We start from the raw sequence: 24,534 nt of genomic DNA on the forward strand, positions 1-24,534 counted from the left end.
ATAGCTATGTCAAGAATTTCAGTGGCAACACTCAGATCTGCTCCGAGTTGCACCACGATGGCACTAAATATACAGAACCAACTGATATTACCAACATCCTGGCAGATAGGTTCAGTGCTAACTTTACCCCCCTCTCACCCCCTAGAGGGCCCATCTCTATACTGGAAGAATGCAAAGTTTCTATAATCATGGCTGCGCAGGTAAAAAACACACTCTCCAAAACCAAGAACACAGCATCCATGGGACCTGACAATATCCCAGGCTGCATTTTACATGAACTACAAAACGAACTGGCACCCCACCAAAGTACCATGTTCAATCATAGCCTCACCTCAGGCTTTCTGCCCACTGAATGGTGCACCGCAATGGTTATCCCACTCCACAAAGGGGGAGCCACGATGAACCCCAGGAATTACCACCCCATTAGCCTGACGAGCCTGGTCTGCAAAGCCATGGAACGTATCATCATGGAACTCATAAACAAAGACATCGGTAATCTCCAAACTCTGGACCCCATCCAGTTCGGGTTTGTAAAAGGCAGATCATGTCTCCTAAACCTGATAGACTTCTTTGAAGCAGTCACCAAAGCCATAGATGAGGGTAAGGTGGTTCACACAGCCTACCTAGAGCTCTCCAAGGTTTTTGACACCACCCCCCCCACACTGAAATTATAGATAAACTCACTAAACTAGGTATAAATCCCTATGTCACAAGATGGGTTGCCAATTGGCTCATGGACAGAACCCACATTGCAAAAGTAGCAGACTCCAAATCTGACTTCAGACCACTGACAAGTGGAGTACCACAGGGTTTAGTCCTGGGTCCTCTCCTGTTTGGTATCTACTTCTCTGAAGTACAGGCTAACACAGAAGGTCTTTGGCTAATGAAGTTTGCAGATGACTGCAAACTAGGAGCCATAATCAAAACTCCTAATGATGTGGACATCCTACAAAAGGGCCTCACTGAGACAGATGCTTGGTATCAAAGCCATGGCCTGAAGCTCAATGCCAAAATGTGCATTGTCATCCCCTTTGGTAAAAACTCTGTACTCATGAACTACCACATAGGTGGCAGTCTACTTAACACCGAAAGTGTGATAAGAGACCTTGGGACACAGGTGGACAGTAGTCTCTCCTTTGATAATCCCATCACCACAGTGGTCAGAAAATCCTATGTGGCACACCTAATCACAAAAGGTTTCTCATCCAGAAAAAAAGAGGTCATTGTTCCCCTCTACTCATCACTCATTAGACTCATTATAGAGTACAATGCCACTTTTGGTATGTACCACACAAGACATCTACAACAACTGGGAAGCTCAGAAATATTTCACAAAGAGGATTACTGGCCTCAAACAGATGCCCTATGCAGACGTCTCAAAAAACTCCAGCTTTACTCCGTCGCATATCGCCTACTCAGAGGCGCTCTCTGCCTAACATACAAAGCTATGTCAAACCCAAAGCTATTGGACATGTTCTACTGAAAGAAATCGCAATCCCTCCAAGCTACACGCTGTAGGGACCTAAACCTTGTCACCACAATAAACAGAACATGCTGGAGGGATAGATTCCTGTCCCAGAGACTTCCCATACTCTGGAACAGACTACCTATCTATGTCAAACAGAGCTCCTCATTAGCACTCTTCAAGAAAAGTCTTGATGACTGAATGGGAAATAGGAAATTCACCCCAGGGATCACTTCTGTGGCTCTGCTTGACAGGGGCACAGGAAAATAATTTTCTTGGGTGGCGAAAGCCAGGGTACCTTTTTGGCTAGGCTTATATAGGCCCTAGGGCCAATAGCCTAGAACCCACCTATGAACCTATAAAATACTAACTATAGAAATCTGTTTATTGAGACCTGGTGAAACACAGACATTTAATGTCAGTTGCCGTAAAGTCTCCTTACACTCTATCAAATCTATGTAAGAAAGGTCAGGCAGAAAGGAATATCCTTAGGACAAAGGCGAGGTATGCATGAGCCAGGTATACAGGTGTGAAGGAGTAAATGTAGGGTGTACACAGTTACTGTGAAAAACAAAGTAAGGCCGGAGTGAAGGATGCAAAGTGTCTTATGGTGTATGGATGGTTGATTCTTAATTTGGAGGTAACAAAGGGAAAAGTGGACTTACCAGTGGACTTACCATAAAGAAATAATTGCAAAAATTCTTGCTTTAGAGCAAACTGATGTTTATGAAGACATGGTGTACCAGCTGAGCAGAATGCATAGAACAGGTCAACTGTGCCACGTGAGTGAGGGGTGAAGGCAAAACAGAGCTCTGTAACTGAGATGTTGACCTGCTATTTGTCCATTTTAGGCTTGAAAGGGTGATGCACTGATGAAACTAGTATTGGGGTTAGTTAAAACTTTGCAGCATTGTTTTAAAGTTCAACCAATATAGCATAAAGGCACCATTGCAGATTTGTAAGAACAATAATGTCATACAGAAGGGAAGGAAGGAGGTAAGCCTTGGCAGTGACAAGCCACCTATTGTCTATTAGAAATGGTTTAACATGGTTAAGTAGGCCCATTCATGATGTATGTATGTTTGTCTTATACTATTAACAGAGACATCAAATTTTCACTTTCAGTCAAAAGTCAGTTCTAGCAGTTTGAATGAGCAAATGATGTCAAGGAGCTGTTATGTAGAAGTAACAGGCTTGCAGATTACAGCCAGTGTTAAAGAGCATTTTTTGAAAATCATTGATTTTGGGTGCCTTCCTGCAGAGTCTGCATGTCCTCCCTGCGGTTGAGTGAATTTAAAGACATGCAAGTAGGTGCGAGCATGTGTGGGTGTGCCTCCTTTAAAGACTGGGTGCCGGGCTGGCAACTCGACACCGTAAGCATTCACTGCCAGTCATTAGTGGACTGGTGTTCTGCTGTGGCATCCCCTAACCGAGAAAAGCCAAAAGACAGTTTATTGATTTTGCTTTACTTTTGCTGAGGTATAGGACAGAACCCTCTAGCCAGAGCAGGATATTGTAAAAGGGATCATATGGCTTGACAGCATTCAAAATGAGGCCTAATTATATGCTAGAGTCATCTGTGTATAAGTATAAATCCAGCTTAACTGTACGCTACATTTAAATTACAAATCTGTAAATAGACATGGACCACATACAGATCCTTAAGGCATTCATTTTAGATCTCTTCAGTGCAGACAGAAAATGTCTGTCCCTCCTCACAATTTGAATTCTACTTTAAAGGTAACTTACAACTCATTTAACAGCACAGGAAGAGATGCACTGAGTAGAGAAACAATGGAGTAGGAGTTTGTAGCTGACAGTGTTGAAGGCCTTGAAGAGATTAAGAAAGGTTCATTTTTATTCTAAGGTAGTTTGTAAAGCTCAGCAAGGCAATTTCCATACTGTGACTTTGGAAACCTGCTGACAGAATATAAATGCATTTTAATGAGAAGGTTGATGACAAATATACACAATCTCTTTTTAAAGTACTTTTAGAAGGGTGCAGGTGGCTGAAAATTAGTACAATTGATCTGCCTCCCACTGCTTTGTCAATGGGCATGACTATGGCTAGTTTTCAGATTACTGATACATCAATAAGAGGGAACATAGGGTTGTCAATGGGTACAGAAGCAACATAAGCCATTTTAAGGTATGTACAGGTAGAACATCATCAGCAGGGGAACTGGGTTAGTTTTAAGTTTATGTAGGGATACATGGATAGAGAGCTGTATCATACGGCATATAAGATTCACAATGTGTGCAAACTGCTGAATGTAAAACTAGCATTAGACAGTCTTCCTTTATGCCATTTCCTAATATCTAATGTTTGTTAATATCATGTTAATCAACAGATGACAGTGTGCAGGATTTATTCTCCCCATCTAATAACTTTTTTTTCTTCATGTTTAAAGCAATACTTGAATAAATTTTATGGCTGCCCACAAGACAACTGCAACTTATTTGTCCTTAAAGATACTCTGAAGAAAATGCAGAAATTCTTTGGACTTCCAGAAACTGGTGAACTGGATCAGCAAACAGTGGAGACAATGAAAAAGCCCCGTTGTGGCAACCCAGATGTTGCAGGCTACAACCATTTTCCAGGACGGCTTAAGTGGGACAAAAACGAACTTACATACAGGTATAAAATTGTTTATTCCATTTTCAGAATTATTGCATTCTTTTTTATTATTATAATCATAAATGTATTCTTAACAATCTTCACTTTAGTAAAAATAAAATATTTTAATGTAATTATATGTGATTGTTACATTTTTGAGCCATATAGTACAGTGTCTGAATATACTGATTGCAAATGCAAGGTGCATTACATTTATTTTATTATTTTCCGATTAAGCCCATTGGATACAAATTCCCTTTTTTGGATGAGACCGTCATCTTGTTAAGTGACTTGCTCAGAGTCTCACAGTAGGCAAATGGAAGATATCCTTGGACTATAGAAATAAGCTTGTTAATAGCTCACAGCCTTAGTTGTCTGTATTATTTGACAGATTGGATATAACAAAAGTGATTCAAATCATTGTTTTACTTCAAAACTGCCTCTGATCATTTCTTAGGTGTAGTCCACTAATTCTCAATTGAATGTCTCAGGAATAAAAGTAAAGTCAGCTCTTAAAAGTGTATACTTTAAGCTTCACAGACAAACTGTGAAGTCAAACCAGTTTGAAATTAATTATTCTTTCCAGTGTAAGCCACTCAAGCCACAGAGCCCACTCCCTATGTGACTTATCACTCAAAATATCAGTTATGTCCACTGCTGTAATCCTAAAATATAATTCTTTTAAGTACGGTTTCAAAGAAGGGTACACAGATTTGCTTCCAGAAAGTAAATATTGGCCTCAAAAAAGAGGCAAGTAGGAATCTTTATCTGATACTGGCAAAGTAGTTAATAGGCATTTCAGACAGTTGAAAATTTTTGGATTTGACATCCTATTTAAATAAACTCTACCATTCTGCTTTAGTGAAACTGAATAATAAAGTCAGACATTCTAAAATCTTTTCATTTTTCTAAGTCTTGCTCCTGAAAAGTGCTAATGACAGGAATAGGCACTGATGTTTGAGTGCCAACCATGAGAATTAATAGCAGACAGCCAATTAATGCTTGATTTTCAACTAATTCCAACTTTCAAATATGTAAACATATGACAAAATCCTAATTCTCCTTATAAAATTATGACTTGTGCATGAGAAAATTAAATGTGAAATCAGTCCTTAAAACACCTTCAGTGAACAGGACGGTAACCCTAATTAATATGTTTTTTTAGGATTATGAGGAATATAGTCTTGAAGGTTTATGTCCAGCCAACATAACCATGACTGATGTTTTCTAATAAATACATGTACATTAACAAATCTATTAGGCTGTTGAAACTCTGAGAATCCAAGGCCTATAATTCTGAATTTTTTTTATTTTAAATATAACTGGTACAGCTTTAGGATACCGCATTCTGTGCAGGTATGTAGAGAAGGAAGCAGGACAAGTTGCTGGTAAATCGCCATTGCTGCCTCCACAGTCAGTGGCTGTGTGAAAAATGATGAGCTAGTCCAGCTATTTGTGATAATTTACTCAGTGACACAGTGATGTTAAAATAGAAAAATAGAAGCTATTCTATTCAAATGCACCATCTCGATTATTTGTGGATTAGTGACATATTTGTTTGTTTGTATCAGTAATAAAAGAAACATGAGAGATGCCCTAATATAGAATGTTTTGTACTTTTATCTTTTAGTTGACTAACTTATTTTTCTCCAATTATTACTATAATTATGTGATTTTTTTATGAATGTCACTTGCGTGAGTTAGCCTTACATTTGGAAAAATGTTATACTCACTACATGAGTGAGATTGCATTTGGCATGACAGTTATGCCTCTGCAGATACATTCATCCACAGTCCAAACTGCAAAACTGTAGTGTGGCCAAACCATTCATCATATCTGCCTTGTTGTATAACTTTGCTAGATGTCTTAATAAACTGTGTTAAACAATGAAGGCTTCATGATTTTATCTTTTATGTTTGCACAGAACAATTCTCTTTACTGCAGTTCTTACATTTCTAAAGTTATGACATATTCTTGCAAGTCTTTAAGTATTGCATCTGCTCCCCTACATTTCTTCTAAGCTTATTGACATTGTGATTGCAGAGTTTTGGGCCAAAATTCATTATCTAGGTACTGGCTGCGTGGTATATGGAGAAAAAATCCTGCCTATACTCCAAGCCTGAGTAGCACCAAGCACTCCAGAAGCCACATGGTGGGGTGGGAATGAAGTGGCTAGTGCATGCTCCCCATCATACGAATGTACTCCAAATAATGATGGTTAGGGCAAAATATTATGTGCAAGGACTAAACAGTCCAAAACGAAACAATCCTTGCTAAGCAGTACACAGCACTGAAGTTGTAATCAGTGTACATCTAGAAGCATACTTGCGTTAAAGGACTAGCCTGGCAAGTGGTGCATTAGCCATTGTAGGGTCCTGATGCCTGAGCAACTAGTGATCTCCACTGACCACCTGTCAACCACAAGAGGAGACGTATGGCAGCAAGAGAGGGCTCAGGTGATAAAAAAAGAAGGGTTTTTCTTTTCTTCAGAAAGGAACATGGACGATTAGACTATACTTTTATGCCTGTTGATCAAAAACTGAGACATAATAAATTTGCAATTTTGGCAGAATTAAGCACTTACTGAAGGCAATATAAGGTATTTGGAAAAAGTAAACTGTTGTTTTAGCAGGCTCCATACTTGGGAAACATATATGGAAATGAATAGAATAAGTAGGCATTGCAGCTTTTGTCAGAATTTGTATTTCTACGTAAAATATCAAATATTTAAATGAATCAGTCATTGTCCTCATTTTCAGTGAAAAAAAATAAAAAGAAATAGATGAGCCAGTCAAGTCATGGGAGTGTTGATGGTCAGCAGACAACTGGAAAAAAATAAAATGTTAATTTAAAGTGGGGCTTGTTTAATGATCCTATAGATTCTTACCAACCTTCCGGCAATTGTGTTTCTCAAATCTCGTAACTTTCTTGGCTCAAAACATGTCAAGAGTGTTATTTTCTCATTGTTGTACTCATTTGATGCTGCAGCTAGTTTTTTATAAATATTGCATGCCTTTCCTATGTCATATGAAATATCATGGCATTTAACCCTGAGTCATCAAATTGGAGGTGCATAATTTTCAAATATCTGCACAAGTTTGTGAAAATTTAAACTGAATTTTGCCAACCATCCTTAGCACATAACTGCAGGGCTGGTTGCCTTGACATATTTCATTATATGCTACCTGAACTTGTTTGAATAATATCTGACAGTATTTCATGTCGCTATAGCATTTTCAGGTTTAATTTGCAGCTGTGTGAGTATTCTCTTAGTCTCAGTCTATTGAAACAATATTGTCGACTCTTGTTACTGTCTTTGCCTCTTGTAACAGTGTAGGCAGTCATTTGATAGAATATTTCCAAGAGTATCTGCACTATCTTTGATAATTCTCTGCATATACTAGGTAGAGAAAAAAATCATTGTGCAAATGAATATTTTTTATGAACATTTCTCTCTTAATATGCAAAACCTTCTATAATCAAAATTCTTCACACAACTGGCCATGGTATAGTTTTCTATTATGAAATAAAAATTGTAAATTTGGATCAGAAGTGACTGAAAAAAATCTCAACAAAAGTATCTGTCCTTGAAGCAGCAAACCTTATTTATTTGTTAAGTCTATTAGTCACCAGAAACACTGTCTTTATGACAGATTAATGTAATTAAAGAAATGTTTAAATGTAGTCATTTAGGAAGTAGAACAACTATATGATCTATGTGTGGGTGAAAATAAATTAATAAAATAGCAGCACTACAGTAGTCGAGTGACATGACTTATAAAATATTTGTCTAAACAGATACAGTTTTGATGCAGTCCTGAATATTTCATTCTGCCCTGAAGTAATGAATATGCTACAGCATCACTCAAGTATTCCAAGTGATGTACATCTTGTAATATATATCTCAAAGAACAACTGAACATTTTGAAATTTTGCCCTTAGAACAATATGACATTATAATGTTATGCAGAATTTGCAAATTCACTAAACATTGTCTTAAAAAACAGCAGACCTATAGCTAGCATAAATTAGAGCTATAATCTAATATAAGTAAGAGCTATAATACTTACCTTACAGCTCTAGGAAGCCCTAGAAAACCTTGTAAATCACAATAGCCCCGCTACGTCTGCCCTCCCTACACTCGGGCTCTCTTCGCTTCCCTCCCTGCCCCCAATTTCCACCCGCCCCCCACTGCCTCTAAACTTATAGTACAATAGCCACTCCCCCACTTACTAGATCCTATCAGCTTTCATCTGGGATAATTCTTCTCACCCCCATTCCTCTACCTACAATTTACTAGCACCTATTAGCTTTCATCTGGCATTCTCCCACCCCCCCTCCAGCATAGTTACCTTACCATCCTATCTCTTGGTGTTGCACCACCAGGTAAAACAGTTCATCAACGCACTAGCTGTATCCCAGACAATGATACACTCCTCTCTACTACCCCTCTTGCTAGCCCCATACCTCCTTACCTTGTATGAAAACCAGTTTCTCATGGGATTTCAGGTCCCGAAGGCCCATACTATCACCCCAGCCATAAGTCATCCCACCATCAACCATACTTACAGTACCGGGTCCTGTCCAACGTCTTGTCCATTTTTCCAACACATCAATCCCAGGAACTTTAGCCATAGATCCAAACACTACCACAAACTTATAGACAAATTCCTGAAACTTATCACGAAGCATAGTCCTAGCCTAATGGTGGTGATATACACCCCAGCCCTTTCCCACCCACTTCAGTTATACACACCCCCTCTACTTGTAACCTAAACTATAAACCTGCAATTAACAGTCCATCTAACTCTCTCTCCTAGCCTATCATCTTAATATTAGAAGCATTAATAACAAGGTACATGAACTGCATGCACGCCTCGCTGTTCACTCCCCTAAGATTCTCTGTTTATCTGAAACCTGGTTAAAACCTAACACTACAGACGATGAAGTGTTACCACCTGGGTACAATATACACAGGCTGGATCGTGTTTCCAGGAAGGGGGGTGGGGTAGCTATACTCTATATATCTGAGTTGAATGTGACCATAGATGTAATACAACCACTACAGATTAATAACTGAGAGATTCTTACCACCAAATTGCAACTTAATAAAAGTAAATGCATTAATATCATCTGCATGTGCATTCCCTCAGGTAACAATATAGCTACATTTGAGGACACCCTACACTGGCTATCATGTCACTACCCCCAAGAAACCCTACTACTCTGTGACTTTAACATTGACTGGGGACCTGTTCATCAGAATCCCCAACCACCCATATTAACCTGCATGCATTTACACAAATCATATCCACCACTACCAGGATGGGTAAACCCAACCAAAAAGAAAGCATACTTGACTGGGTACTCATTAATAGTCGCCCCCAACTGTACACCTCTGGTACACTCCCTGATGACTAAGCGATCACCTTCTCACATACATAATTAAGCACAAAGCCATTAACCCCCAACAACCCTTATTCAGAAAAGTTAGAAACAAAAAAAAAACTTTGACCCTGCCAAATTGTAACAGGAACTAAGATCATGCAACAGGTCTATTCTAAAACACCTCCCCTTAGAGGAAGCAATTGTATACTTTAACAATAAATTCCTTGAGATCCTTGATTTGCATGCATCTGTTCGTTCAAAGAGAACAAAAGCTAAAACTGCACCATGGCTTTCTGAGGAGTCTAGACTCAGAATTACCCTTAGAAACAAAGTGTGGGCTTTATGGCGCTCCACTAATGACCCCCAAGATCACATTAAATACAGGCAATCTAGGAACGAAATTAAAAAATCCATTTTACAAGATAAACAATACTACTGTAATTTACAGACAGTGAATCAAAATAACCCTCAGAAGTTTTGGGCAGATTTGAATAATCTACTACATCCTGAACAAACTTCTACCCCCATCCCCGCTACCACTATTAATAAACCCCCCCAAGGATGTTTCAGACAGTTTTAACCGATTCTTTATTGAGACAATTCAAGCCCTAGCTAGCCAACTACCTCCTAGCTCCCCTGGTCCTGAAAGTAGCACCCCTAGAAACCTAATCTCATTTAGCTTCCAACCAGTCACCACATCACTTATCCGTACCTTGATCAAAAAACCAAAACCCACCACACTCTCTGCTGATCAACTTCCTGCAGAGTACTTACAAAAATCAGCTGATGCTATTGCCTCTGTATCAATACTAATCAATCAAGCCATAGTAGAAGCTAAAATTCCCACCATCTGGAAAATGTCCTATGTAATCCCACTGCACAAAGGAGGCAGCTCTCCTGAATTCTCCAACTATAGGCCAATAGCTCTACTCTCTCCACTAGCAAATATTATGAAAAAATTTATTCATAGACAGCTAATGCACCACCTAATCCAGAATCACCTCATGGCAGACACCCAGCATGGCTTCCAACCTCACCACAGCACTACTTTAGCCCTACTAGCCTTTACCAACACCATAAACCATAATCGTAACAATAATCAAATATCCTCATCTCTCTTCTTGGATCTCTCCAAGGCATTCAATATGGTTGATCACCAACTTTTAATCCACACCTTGCAAACATTCTAGCATGAATAATAAAGCCCTTCAGTGGTTTAAATGCTATCTGGATGGTAGACAGCAGGCTATTCTTTGGCAGAACAAACTGTCTAACCTACTACCTAACACCCTTGGAGTACCACAAGGCTCTATACTAGGGCACCTGCTGTTCTCCATCTTCATTAACGACCTGTATACTGTCATCCCTAAAGTCATCTGTATCCAATACGCTGATGACTCTACCCTGATTTGCTCGGCCACATCTCCAACAGAGTTATGGTCAGCTACCCAGACCACCTTTAACACAATAGAAAACTGGCTTTCTGAATGTCATCTGATACTAAATCCCCAAAAAACTAAAATGCTATTATTTTCACCAACACACAGATCTACTGCTTTTACCTTTACTGTGAAGGCTGCCAGTCTAGCCAGATAGAATTTTATAGATAATTTTGTCATTTGTAAATATTAATGTAAGGCACAGGCGTGTTGTCTTAAATGGAAAAAAAACTGCTGTTAGATGTGGAGCTGAAAAAAATGAAACAACTGTGCTCTCTGCTGACCATGTAAAATATGTTGTGACCCTTTGATCTAAAGTCGGCTCCAGCAGGTCTAGATGAAGACATTTTTCTATTGTTTTAACCAAGAATTAAATTGCTAGATTTAAACATGCAAATGTATTTTATTGCTCTGCTTCCTGACCAGCTGCAAGATAACAAAAAGAGATGTTAAAATGTAAATGTAGTTTCTGTTAGCCTGGGAACCCAGGGAAGTGTGAAGAATGATGTAATGAGAACCAAGAATGTGATTTTAAAAATGGAGAGAATCAGAGATTATTATGCATTTTTGTCTTGACCATCCAACTCACAGCACTGTCTTGCTCTATATGTAAGTTATTGTAGAAGTGTGTTTTCTCTCAGAAATAGCTAGACACTAGAAAGATTAAACTAAGTGTTTTTCTGTGATGTCAGAACTGTACTACTGAATTATTTTAAGTATTTCTCTGTGATCTCTGAACTCTTGACTAGCACTGTGTAGTAAGTATTGTCCTGTGTTTTTATTATTTATTATTAAATATTTTAAAACCTTTCCACTGTGGCTATTTTGTGTAGAATAATTTAAGCTCTAGAGTACATTGCATATTTATAGTGATTACTGTACCAAGTCACTCTAATAAGCCTTGACTGTTTAGTGATAGTACTAACTGGATAATAATATTGCACAGTAATAATTGGACACCCTTTTAAGGGCCTTTGAGTAGCTGATAAATATTAGCTGGGTGGTGGCAGTGATTTCTACTGAATAGTCTGGGTAAAAGGGGCACAGCTGGAGAACCGGTGCCAGCCTTCTCCAGGAGTGCCTGTGTGATTGCATAAACTCTTATCTCAAAGTGTGTGTGTGTCTACTACTTGGGCAGGGAAACGAAGCACTGGTTGGACAGAGAGGGTGCTGGAGATTTTAGCTTGCCCAGCTGGCTGAGATCTAGACCCTGTAGCTGTGCCAGTGGGGAGTTGTATTGGGGAACCTGGGGAGCAAGGGACTGACCATCCCCAGACTGACTGTGATTTCTGTGTGCTCTTAAGGGAAATTGCACTTTACTGTGTGTATTGGTTATCCTTTACTCCTATATGAGATGCCCCTCACTGGTGTTAGTGGTGAGGATTGAGGCTTCTTGATTGCTGGGCCAGAGCACGGGCGTCACATTTACCATAAATGGAAATGATGGCACAATGATCTCCCCTGACCCCTCTACAAAACTATGAGGTGTCATTATAGATAATAATCCAAAATTCGACCTACATGTCAACCAATCGATCAAAACCATCAATAAAAAACTAGGGTCACCTTGCAGAATAAAAGCCTTCCTAACCCCTCCAGCTAAAATTGCCATAGCTCGCTCTCAACTTCTTTCAGATCTTTTGTATGCATCCTCTCTACTCTATATTTTAAACAAGACTGTCCTTAACAAACTCTCAATCTGCTACAACCACATTGCCAGGTTTGCCACTGGGCTGCCTTTTAGGACATGTCATTGCATCAATCTAAACCAGCTTGGGTGGCTTGAACTACCCAGTCTAATCCGGTATAACCAATTGATTATGGCCCATAAAATACTTTATAATCTGGACAATACTCCTGCACTTAAGAATCTTATCACCCCCTATAATAATCCTAGACTGCATCGATCATCTAACAGACTTCTAATTCAGATGTGCAAAATTAACAGCACAGCTGGTGACTCTCTCTTTGCAAACTCTGCAGGTAGATCCTGGAACTCTCTTCCAGCTGCTATTACTTTACTTTCCTCCCTAGGTCAATTTAAAACTAGACTCAAACATCTGGGACTAAACTGGCTATGTCACTGTATCAAGCCTGGCTAACTCTCCTCTTGAATGTGTATAATCTATTAAGCACTTTACTGTGTAATTTAATCCAGACTTTCACCCAGGATTAACTCTAACCTGTGGAACTTGTTTATCTTGTTTGCTTATGTAATCCCTGTAAATATTTTATTTGTAATATGTTATGTTGTATCTGTTTACCTTGGAGCTTTTCTCCCCGGGCCTCTGCTGAAAATGGACATGCATCCAGTCGGACTATCCTAGTCAACAAATGTAAAATAAATAAAATAAAATAAATAGAATGAAAAGGACTAATTTAAAGAATATATATATTCTTCTGGCTGAATAATATACGGAAATGCAAGAGTTGGAAAACAGTGTCAAAATAAAATATTTTATCAGGAATTCCAGGGTCAATAAAAGTTCTGGTATCATGAAATTTCCCTCCCACTTCTACAAAATCTTGGAATTTGAAAAAACTAATGAAGGAATACAAATGGAAAGAGTATGAAGATTTATGTTTGTCATACAGCAAAACATTGTTTTTACCAAGCAGTTTTTCAACTTATCTGCAAGCAGATATGGGATTGCACTCTTCTAGACTTTCAGTGTTCATGAGTTAATCTAAAAAAAATGAATGTGCAGATTACAGTAAAGAATAAACAGGTTAACTTTTATTGATCTCACCATATTATTTAAACATTGGGGTCCAGTGGTTTGCAGAATTTCTTTGCAACAGTAGTGCTCTACCCCAAGATAGGATTAACCTGCTGGTTGGGCTTTTAGAATTGGCGGTACAGAAAAATTGCATCTACTTTGGAAATAATTTTTTTCTTCAGAAAAAAGAGGTGGGTATGGGATCCGTGTGTGGGTCCCTACATGTCAATGCAGTTATGATAGAATGGGAAAACATGTTTGTCCTGATCAGTGTGTATAAGGAATCATGGTGCAGCTATATGAAGTACCTGGACTATATCTTTATCGCATGGAAGGATGACATTAGTAATATTCTCTTTCCTAGAATATTTAAACAACACCACCGAATTCTTGAAGTTTACTCATGACATAGGCTTTAATGACACTTCTTACCTGGATGTAAAATTGGTAAAATATATGGCTTCAGTTTTTCTGACTTTCTGGATGAGTGCGACAATTTAAAAGAAATGTTTTTAAAAAGGGGATATCCAAATGTTTTATTGACTGCGCATTGAATGAAGTGGTAATGAAAAGGGCAACAACTACTTCACCCCTATTCTTTGGGAAGATTTTAAAATACAAGGGGACATTATAACTGATGGCTTATACCATCCCTTGAACATGGGTGAGAATCCAAACTACAAGGCTAGTTTTATCACTACTCCTTCTGTGGACCACAACTACATCAAGTGGATCTTGAATAAAAACTGGAGTATTTTCAATAAAATAAAAGATGTCAAGGAAAATCTTGGCAACAACCCCTCAGTTATTTACAGAAAAGGACTTGGTTTCAAGAATATTTGTGAATTTACCATTAAGAAAAACAATCAGAGACACACTTATTATATGTTTAAATGTAGTAGTTACACATACTGCAGAAACATTTATTGTGTGCAGAAACACAATAACACTTAACATTGTAACACTTTTGTAGTAAAGGAGGAATGCCTTAAAGTCAAGGGTAGGTACAACTGTATGTCAAAAGGAGTAATTTATTTAGCCCCATGTCAAGGTTGCAAAGGTTTCTATGTTGAAAAGACTGAACGTATGTTAAAAGACAGAATTTATAAATGTTTATATGCAATATGGAACAAAAGTAAAATTAATGCATTGTCTAAGCACCTCATGTCTTGTCCTGAACAAGTATTTAAATTCACAGTAAGTAGAATTGAACCATTGAGGGGAACCTTGGGGGTTGCTGCTGGAAAAGAAAGCGTTAATGTGGCAACTTCGTTTTAAAGCAAGCAGCAGCCCAGGTCTGAATTAACTTTCTTCTATTACTTGTATGCTTAAACTTAAAGCCTATCGATGATAAATGTGTTTATTTTTTGAAGTGTATTGACAGTTTTACTAATGACTGTTAAAAAATTGCTTTTATCTAGCTGGTTCTGGGATTAGGAAGTTTTAGTTTCTTTTATAACATTAGTCAAACGGCACATTGTAACTTTAAGAAAACAACATGCGATTTCATAGAGTGCATTTTAAATACTCTGTTCTGGTGTTTTTTTTTTTTTATTTGAAGAAGTCTTTTTGTTGTGTAAAGACAAAAGTGCTTATCTGTTTATACTTTATATCAAACTCAGTGTGTCTTGCAGTGACTTCTGTGCTTTTTGGATAATGTATTTAGAAGGAGAGAAAAAGGAAATAGTACTCCATGTAGCACAGGGCCAGTCAACACCATCAGATAGAAAGAACATTGACCAGAAGAGGTCGACAATGTCAATGTCCGCAAATAACTGCACATATGCGAGGAAAATCCTCATTCAATGCAAACCAAACCCCCACAAATATCATTGATTTTTGCAAGGGGGAAGCTCTCCTGTACCCCCATTTGGAGGGCTGTCCCCCCATACATCTGCTAATTATATATACTAACTCCGAGATTGCACTGTCCCTGGGGAAAGTGAGTATTTCCCTACCTGAGATTGTCGTTCTAGCATACCTGTTGATGATCTGCATATGTCAAGCAAATCTCATCCAAATGTGGCTGATTAAACAAATGTTGACTACCTAGCATTTCGACCAAATGCTATATATATATATATTAAAGAATTAAACATTTCTTGGTGTGTTGAGGGCAGCGTCCATGGTTCAGATTTAATAGTAACCCCATGACTCTACATATGCAAATATATTGGAAGTGTTTCTTCATTTCCAGAACATGAGAAGTATTTATGAAGAACTACAACTTACTAACCCCTTTTATACATTAATTAAATCTGAGTTTTTGGGGAGACTGAGCCCAAGAGAGGACTTCTAATTGAAGCTGAGAAACTTGATAATGCCAGTTCTGCTACACTGAAAAATTAAACTGCAGTTTAACAACTGTAATAGCAGATTTTCCTTCCTATACCCTTACCACACAAAGGCAGACATACCAGTATCTTTAAAATAGCTATAATTTGGAGGAGTAGGGACTACTCAGAGAAACTGTAGTCACCCAACTAATACATTTCCATGGTTCACCCTTACATTTTCACTGTTCAGTGAGTTAGTGACCCATACCTCTCAACCTCTTACTGCAAGAAATATGTTCAGAACCAAAAATAATAGGGGGACAAAGGCCCCCAAAATCGAGACATGTTTTCAATATTGCTCTTATAAACTTAGAAAGTTGCTCGAACATTAATATGCATTTTCTGAAGGATATGAAACCTGAAATGTCTGTCACTATTTGATGACTTCAGTCCTGAGCTATTTTCCAGAAAAATTAAATTACTGAATCAAAGAATCAATATGAATTACTAAATTGAGGTTTCTGCTCATAATCTCCATTAGTAATTGGGGAGATAATGGAATGTTTTACAGAGATGTGATTACTAGGAGCTCATAAGATTTTTTGTACCTTGAGTACATTGTCTTAAGGTAGTTTGATGGGGGAAGAAAATAATGTACAGCTTGAGCTGGCAGTTGGTTGTATACTGTTACCTGACTCGCACAGAAGATTTATTTTAATGTCCATGATGTAGTGTCGTTTGTGTGTCACAATTTCACTGCCTCTCACAAAAGAGAATGGAATTTTTCACTGCCTGTCAGTAATTATTCTTTCTCCAAGGAGTAGTGACCTTGGAATGAGAATAACTAAAAAGGAAGTGAGGAGATGAAACATCGCATATGGAGTATAAGCAGTGCCCCTGGCAAAAAAAAAAAAAAAATGTTTTTTTTTTCAGTTTTTCCATGTTGTGTCATTTGCTCACAATTTGACAAGCTTAAGAGCATATGTTAAAAATGTGTATATGAGCTACAAGGTTAAAGCAACTGTCAACAAGTCATTGTGGTATGAGCTTTAATGTTTCAAGGACTCGAAGTGGATCTGTACATACATATAGACAGACATTCTACAGATAGATAGATAAATGTACCTGTGTGTGCATATGTGTGTGTGTGTGTGTGTGTGTGTTATTACATAATGACTGGTTGACGTACAAAACATCTAACAAACAAAACAAGTCAAACATTCATTATATCTAACATAAAACATTTCAATGCTCAGTACATCAACAGATGAAACAAATATTCTTTTCCACTGCACTATGAAAAACCTGACTGCATTTAGCTCAAATTTGTCTGAAGAGAAGTAACGTTATAGTAAGAGCTTTTTTAATTTAAGATGTATGTGAGGGTTATGGGCAGGGAAAGGGCTACGGTTAGCACATTTTACTATGGTGGAGCAGATGGTCTGCTACTAACGTGTTTCAATGAAAAAAAAAAACATGCAACAAAAGTCCATTTGATAAACTGGACATTTGACCAAATGACCCTGTATCCCGCACTTCTGGTTGTCGATCAAAGCAATGATTGACCAAACACATGGCACACATATGTATATGTGTATATATATATATATATATATATATATATATATATATGTGTGTGTGTGTGTATGTGTATATATATATATATATATATATATATATATATATATATATATATATATATATAGTTTACTATCATTTGATTGAATATTACTTTATTGCTTGATTGAAAAGTCAGGTATTTGAAACTATTTGAGTAAAAACTCGTATTACTGAAACCCACATAATTAAAAATCCATCTAACTGAAAACCCACTTGACTGAATTAATATTCATTGAAAATATTTAGTATAAGAAGATACAACATAAAATAGTGTTTTTGCAGGGGAACAAGCTCCCTGTATCCCTTTAGCTCATCCTCTTGGATAGCATCATGAAAGCATACCTTGTAAGAATGTGGTCGTGAAAAAAGACTTAGACCTTAAGGTCAGATCCAGATCATAGTGTCTTAAAAATGTGCTCAGAGAAACCATGTCATAGCTGTACAAAAACTATCTAAGGATGCATTTTTGAAAAATACCTTAGACATACTTAGTGCTCCAGATGAATATGTTGTAGGTATAACTGAAAGGTCTTTATTGTACTAAGTATAACAAAACTTAGCAAACTATAAAAAACACCTGCAGAGTGTGAATTTAGTGACTTTGGATTCCAGTTTTATTTTTAAACACATTTATTGAATTAATACTTGTGACACAGGCAAATTTACATTTACATAAAAGTAATCAAACTGCATTAACAAGTTCATGTTTACAAACAGTTATATTGCTGCATATCATATAGCCTAAGCAATTACATACATTATTCGATTCCAGTCCCTTTTTTTAAGCAAGAACCATTTTTATTAAACCATCACTTATGACATAGGCAATCCTACATTTATATAAATGAAAACAAACAACATCAATACAATCCTAGTTGCAAGCATTTTACATCACAAACCATACTGACACACTCCCAGTTGCAAACATTATATATCACTTATAATCTCCCCAATCATTTTCAGTCAAACATTACATAGCTTATTTAAGTCTTGCCTTCTTTTATACCTCATTCCTCCCTTGTATGTATTCCCACAATTCCCATTTTTCATATGTAGTTTGCTCCTGCCCTTTTCTAAAGATCTCAGTTCCAGTTGTTTTATCTCTGTTACTATATTCACTAATTCTAGTATAGTTGGTTTAGATTTTGATTTCAATTTTCTAGTAATTGCTTTTTTTGGCAGCCACCATAATTAGACAAAGTAAGGCCTTACTTACCATGTCATTCTCTATCATAGCTCAGAAAAATCATTTCACTTGTCACACCCATCTGCCTACCCAGCATCTCAGACAGTGCATCCTGCAAGGAATTCTTAATGTCTGCCAACTCACCGCACTCCCAGAAAATATGTTACCAATTAACTCTTTCTTCCCCGTCACACCTCTAATATTTGCTGTCTACCTGAGGAAAAATTCTTTGGATTTTACTTGGGGTAAAAAATATCTGTGTAAACACTTCCAAGCAAAAATCCTAAATCTTCTAGATTTTGCTGCATATTTGGAAGACATACATGTATTCTCCATTGTTTCTTTGTGAATTGCTTATCCAATATGTCTTCCCAATCCTTTCTAACCTCCTGTGATTGATTCGTGTAGTTATCATTCAATATTTTATGTACGCTACTAATTATTCCTTTTTTAATGGAAACTTCTGCTCTAGATTCTACTAAAAACTCCACCAGTGCTGGTCTTTTGTCTAGAACCCCCCCCCCATTTCTTTTTCTTTGCCTATACTCTGATATCAATCCTTGATAGGGAAGGCAATCTCTAACCTGCAGTCCAAATAAATTCTTGACATCTTCCCCTTTCTATCAGCTTTCCTTCTCTAGTTATTTGTTCCCAATACCTTGGTACCTTTGCCAGTTTTCTCCAATAAATTCCACCCCCCTCTTACCTATTGATTATATCCTAATTGCAGTCTTCCCTATTAACAGAATCTCCTTTCTCCACTCCTATGCTGGCTTAGTTCTTAGGATACTTTCTGCTACTTTATGGATATAATTTTCTGTATGATTATTGTTATTCTTAAAGATCTGCATCCAAAATCCCAGTCTGTCCTTGTTTCTTGAGCCCCCAATTTCATCATAATCCTTTCCACTTTGAATTATAGTTTTCAGTTTGTGCTATGTATAGGAGCCTTAACTGTGTAGCTCTGAAATACCCCTTCAGATTGGATAATCCCAATCCACCTTGATCTACTGGAAGAAGACTCGGTTTATCAGTTTAATTTTGGTGTGATGTTTTCTGTACCTGCATCATAACTGATGCAGATATTTTGCATCCTGAAAAAGGTGCATTCTAATTTCTCCAACTGAATGCCAACAACTGCAAGAGTTTTTTTCTTTTTCACTATCCTATTTCAAGTGCTGCTGACTGAGAGACATTACCTCTTCTTGAGGTAGAATTTTGTGTCCACAAGATTAACACTTTTTCAGACCTGCTGACTTAGACTCCATATTTGCAAGAAAATAAACATATTTTCTGGTACACTGTCAAAAGGCCTGTATCTGTTAACACTTATAGAAGAAGACATAATACCTCTGAGAAGTATAAATTTCAAACAGAAGTGGTTTCCCAACAACAAAGACAGCTGACAGTAGTGGTAACTATTAAAAGCAGCTAACGCTTAAAACGGAGGCAGAAATTGCAACAGTAAAGGGAAGCTGACTTAATACAATGGCATAATGGAAAGGCTGCAGTCAGGGGGTGAAGAGATATTCTTAACTTTAAAAATAATTAGAACATTAGAAAAGGAAACGGGTAAATGATCAATTGATCGAAGAAATCACACTTTGAAGAAGTAAGGAAATTAAAGATCTCTCAAAAAGCACAGAAAACACAGTATTTCATAGTGGAACATTGCTTCATTGATTTATGTTTTACTATACATGTTGTAATTGGTGTGATATATTGGGTTTTGCCTCTCATTTCGACTATACTGCGTTTCAATGGTAGGTAAAACTTGATCATTATCCAATAAAAATGTATCTGTTTTAATTCCAAAAGAAAAGTTATTTAACACCTCAACTGATTATAATTTATTGCATTGTTTAGGTTCTTAAGTCAGATTACAAACTGATTATTAACGGTGGATGATTCTTCTGAAAAATCTTAATATTAAGCAATAGTTTCACATCAGACAGGATTTTGAAAGACTGAATTACCACTCTATTAAAGTAACAGTATTTTGACTATGGTGCAGATGAAAGAAAATCCCACTTATGTGCATAGAGGGATCCTCCTTGTTATTAGATTCTTAAATTTCTCAACTTTTGGAATAGCATTTCTAACTTGCATGCATAAAATAATTGATTCCATGGATAACACAGCACTATTAAATAAACTTACTGTATAGCTGTGCCATGACTTGGTTTACTTGTACTCTTAGATCTCAGCACTGAACTGAGTAATTAATATAAAATGGCTTTTTTTTTCACACCAGTCGCATGGTGTTAGCACTCAATTTTTTTCTGGGGGGGGGGGGTGATTGCATCAGAAGCTCCATCAATGTTTTATATCTTTGAATATTTCAATGTGCACTTCTTTCAGAAAGGTAAATGCTGATGTGAAAGATATCGCACTATTTTTCAAGAACATTATTTCTTCTTTCAGATTTTCCCAGTTAGGGGTCACCACAGCAGATCATCTGTCTGCTCATGACTGGCAGCACAGTTTTTTTTTATGGTGTCGAGTTGCCAGCCTGGCGCCCAACCTTCCACAGAAGGCACACATATGCATGCACTCACGCCTAGTGCCAATTTAGAGTGTCCAATCCACCTGCAACATGTCTTTGGGATGAAACCGGAGCACCCAGAGGAAACCCACGCGACCACAGGGAGGACATGCAGACTCTGCACAGAAGGCACCCCAGCCAACGATCAAACCGGAGAGCCTCTTGCTGTGAGGCAGCAATGCTAACCGCTGCACCACCGTGGCCGCCCCATTTTTCAAGAACATTACTGAGACCAGTAAAAGGAATATTAAGGCAAGTAAATAGGTTGGCAGTAAGCTGGATTGCTCTGTTAACTGGTAAGTAGGATTGCTCTGTTAAATGCAAATTCGTGTTTATTTTTAAAAGATTACATCTACAATCATATAAATCCTAAGAATCAAAATCATGAAGCTATAAATCTATACAGGATGCCCTTACTGACTCTGCATTGGTGAAAACTCCTTTTACAAGATTGCTCTATTCACTTAAAAAGTACCATTTTGGAAACAGTTCAAAATTCACTTGTAAAAGCAATCAAAGTACACCTACATTACTGATAAGGGCTAACTTACTCTTGTCCCTTTTACTAGAACCTACTAATCAGGTTGGTAATGCTCCAAAAGGTATTCATACCTATTTGACAACGTGTCCTTGTCTTTAATGCCTTATATGCATTATATTTATTATAAAGTAATTTCTAATTGTGCACTGCATTCTACTTCTACATAAAATTTGCTTTATATTTTTTCTTACTCCCATTTACCACAGTATTTTAGTGTATTAGTCAGTACCATATCTACTTCTGATTTAAAATGTATATATGTTACTGCCTGTTAACTGTGGAATATTGCCTATCTGCCCCATGTCTGTATTTATCTTTCCCTTTATTTGCAGTTTATGACTGAAAAGGGTCTTGTGATGCAGTTACCTACCTGGCCAGCAAAAATGAAATGAATAAATATATCACAATACTTAGGCACTGTTTTGACAAATAGTAACAAAACAGAATATTACTTAATCAGGGTGACATGGAAAAGATATTTCTCAAAAATTACTTGCTGTGAAATGGGGTCTAAAAACAGTATCAAGAACGTGAGTGCTATAGAAAAAGGGTTATTTGAAAACTCTAGGCAGTTTTGTATGACACAGTTCGAATCATTTCTAATCTGATCATTTGGCAAGATTTATGTTGTCCTTAAAGGACGTGTGTCTTGATTCATTTACTAATAAACAATCAATAGACATTGTATAAAAGTTGCTTTATTTATCTTACCATAACAGAAAATATTCGATTTTGTATGGCACTTCAGTAGTTAACATACCTTTAAAATGATTTATAGTTATTTATTAGTAACCAGTTATGTGTACTATAACCTTTTTTTTACCACAATCTGAGTGTGCATAAAAAAAACAAAGTAAACTACATAGTAGCAACAAAGTTATGTTGTTGTTGTGTCTTTCGGCTTTTCCCGGTTAGGGGTCGCCACAGCAGAACTCCGGTCCGCTAATGATTGGCAGTTGATTTTTACGTGCTGAGTTGCCAGCCCTAATGCACAACCTTTAACGAAGGTACGCCCACTCACGCATGTCTCCACGCAGAAGACACTCTAGCTGAGAGTCGAACCGGTCAGCATCTTACTGTGAGTCGACAACGCTACCGCAGCACCACCACCGCGAGCAACAAAGTTATGTGTAAATTCATAATATAGAGGATTATGATTGGGTCTCCAGTCATAACCAACTTACTATGTGCTCAAGACAAGGATGCCAGGAAATTCACCTTAAGAGTGAAACTTTAGAGGTGAATCTTGGCATCCATGTGAAGAACATGCAATAAGGGTTATGATCAGTGAAACCTTACTGTTATTTTTGGTAGTGCACGGAGCTTTATCTGCTCCATGAACTTGTAGCTTTAGAAAAGAAAAAAGTGTAGCAGCAAGAAATGTTTTACCAGCTTTCAAATCTTTTGAAAGCAGAAGAAATGCTTTCACACTATCAGACAACTGGCAGAAATGAAGTGCCCCTTTGACGATCAAACTGCTTTAAAAGCTGTTACATACTTTGTTCCATCCTACTTTTTGCTTATAATGCAATATAATAAAACAGCTGACATCTTTTCAATCTGTTTTATCTTCTGTCACTGTTCTATGCTGGCTGGCACTGTCCATTGTCAATCACTAGCATGAGACCTAATCTTAATGGTTCTTACAAGTAAAACTGTAAAAATCACCAAGAAATGAAGTACCACCAGGAGTCACATAGAAAAATATTCTAATCACCACAGGTTAAGGGCTTTTGACCTTTCTAGAAGGCCTTCCTCAGAACCTGTTCTAAAGAAAGGCCTTCTTGAAACGTCAAAAGCGCTTAACCTGTTGTCATTAAAGTCTTTTTCTACGTGACTCCTGGTGATACTTCATGTCTTTGTGATTTTTACAGTTTTGTTCATTTTGTTTCACATTGGAGGCTGGTTTTAAGTATTTGTAGTGCTTACAAATACTTAAAAAAATTGCCAAGTGACTTTCTGATGTCAATAGGCTTGTCTTTTTCCTGCTTTTGGAACATAATCATAGTGCTATAGGCACTAAATATTCATGATTTTATTTGTGATGTACTTCCTTCATTGTTTCTTTTGTCTTTGTGGTTTCCTTTTACTTTGTGACCTTTATCTTTCTTACTTGTGTGGCTTTTCAATATTCTGCTTGCTGTAGTCTTAAAGGCTCATTAAGTGGGATATTCAGTAGCTTACACTTGTTGAGTTGTGGAATGGAAAATTATGCTTCAGTCCTTAGATGGTGTCCCAGTGGAATGCTGAGAAGTCTTCTGTTATGCTATCATGAATTTTTAGTGATAGGAGCATTAAAATTGCTAGGGTCAACTGCACACAATAATATTGTGCATTGCAGTCGTGACAGTCCCAGCACTTCAGAGGTTTCTGTAGACCAAAGTGTCATTTACTGTAGAGCATTAATGTAGGGCAAGATACCTCACCTCCTGGTGCTTCATCATCACCTGGTCCTTCTCTGCCTCCAGCACTGCATCCCAGCATGCTTTGCTTACCACTTGTTACAGAACATACAACTTCAATGCAGTTTACAGAGTATATACTGATTATCTGTGTAATAAGCTTATTAAATATACTGAACTGGAACAATTCATCTAGTCATGCTGTACCACCTATGCACAGTGCAACAATATTGATGGCTATACTGAGTCATGTCAAACAAAGGTTAACAAGTGGAATATGTTAACTAAACAGCTGCTATTCACTAGTGTCTATTTATTCTCTATCTTAACGGTG

The 24,534-nt window shown here is 37.4% G+C and overlaps 1 protein-coding gene across 1 annotated transcript in view; it reads left to right on the top strand.

Moving 5' to 3' along the window:
- Positions 1-24,534, top strand: part of LOC122809143 (72 kDa type IV collagenase-like) — a 792,577-nt gene that overhangs the window by 204,047 nt on the left and 563,996 nt on the right. Inside the window, exon 3 of the mRNA XM_044080418.1 lies at positions 3,877-4,103. Within this exon, the coding sequence (XP_043936353.1) occupies positions 3,877-4,103 (227 nt within the window). The remainder of the gene's footprint in view (positions 1-3,876; positions 4,104-24,534) is intronic.

The sequence above is a fragment of the Protopterus annectens genome, chromosome 8.part0 (assembly GCF_019279795.1).
Source record: "Protopterus annectens isolate FY-2018-M chromosome 8.part0, PAN1.0, whole genome shotgun sequence".
NCBI classification, from domain to species: Eukaryota; Metazoa; Chordata; order Ceratodontiformes; family Protopteridae; genus Protopterus; species Protopterus annectens.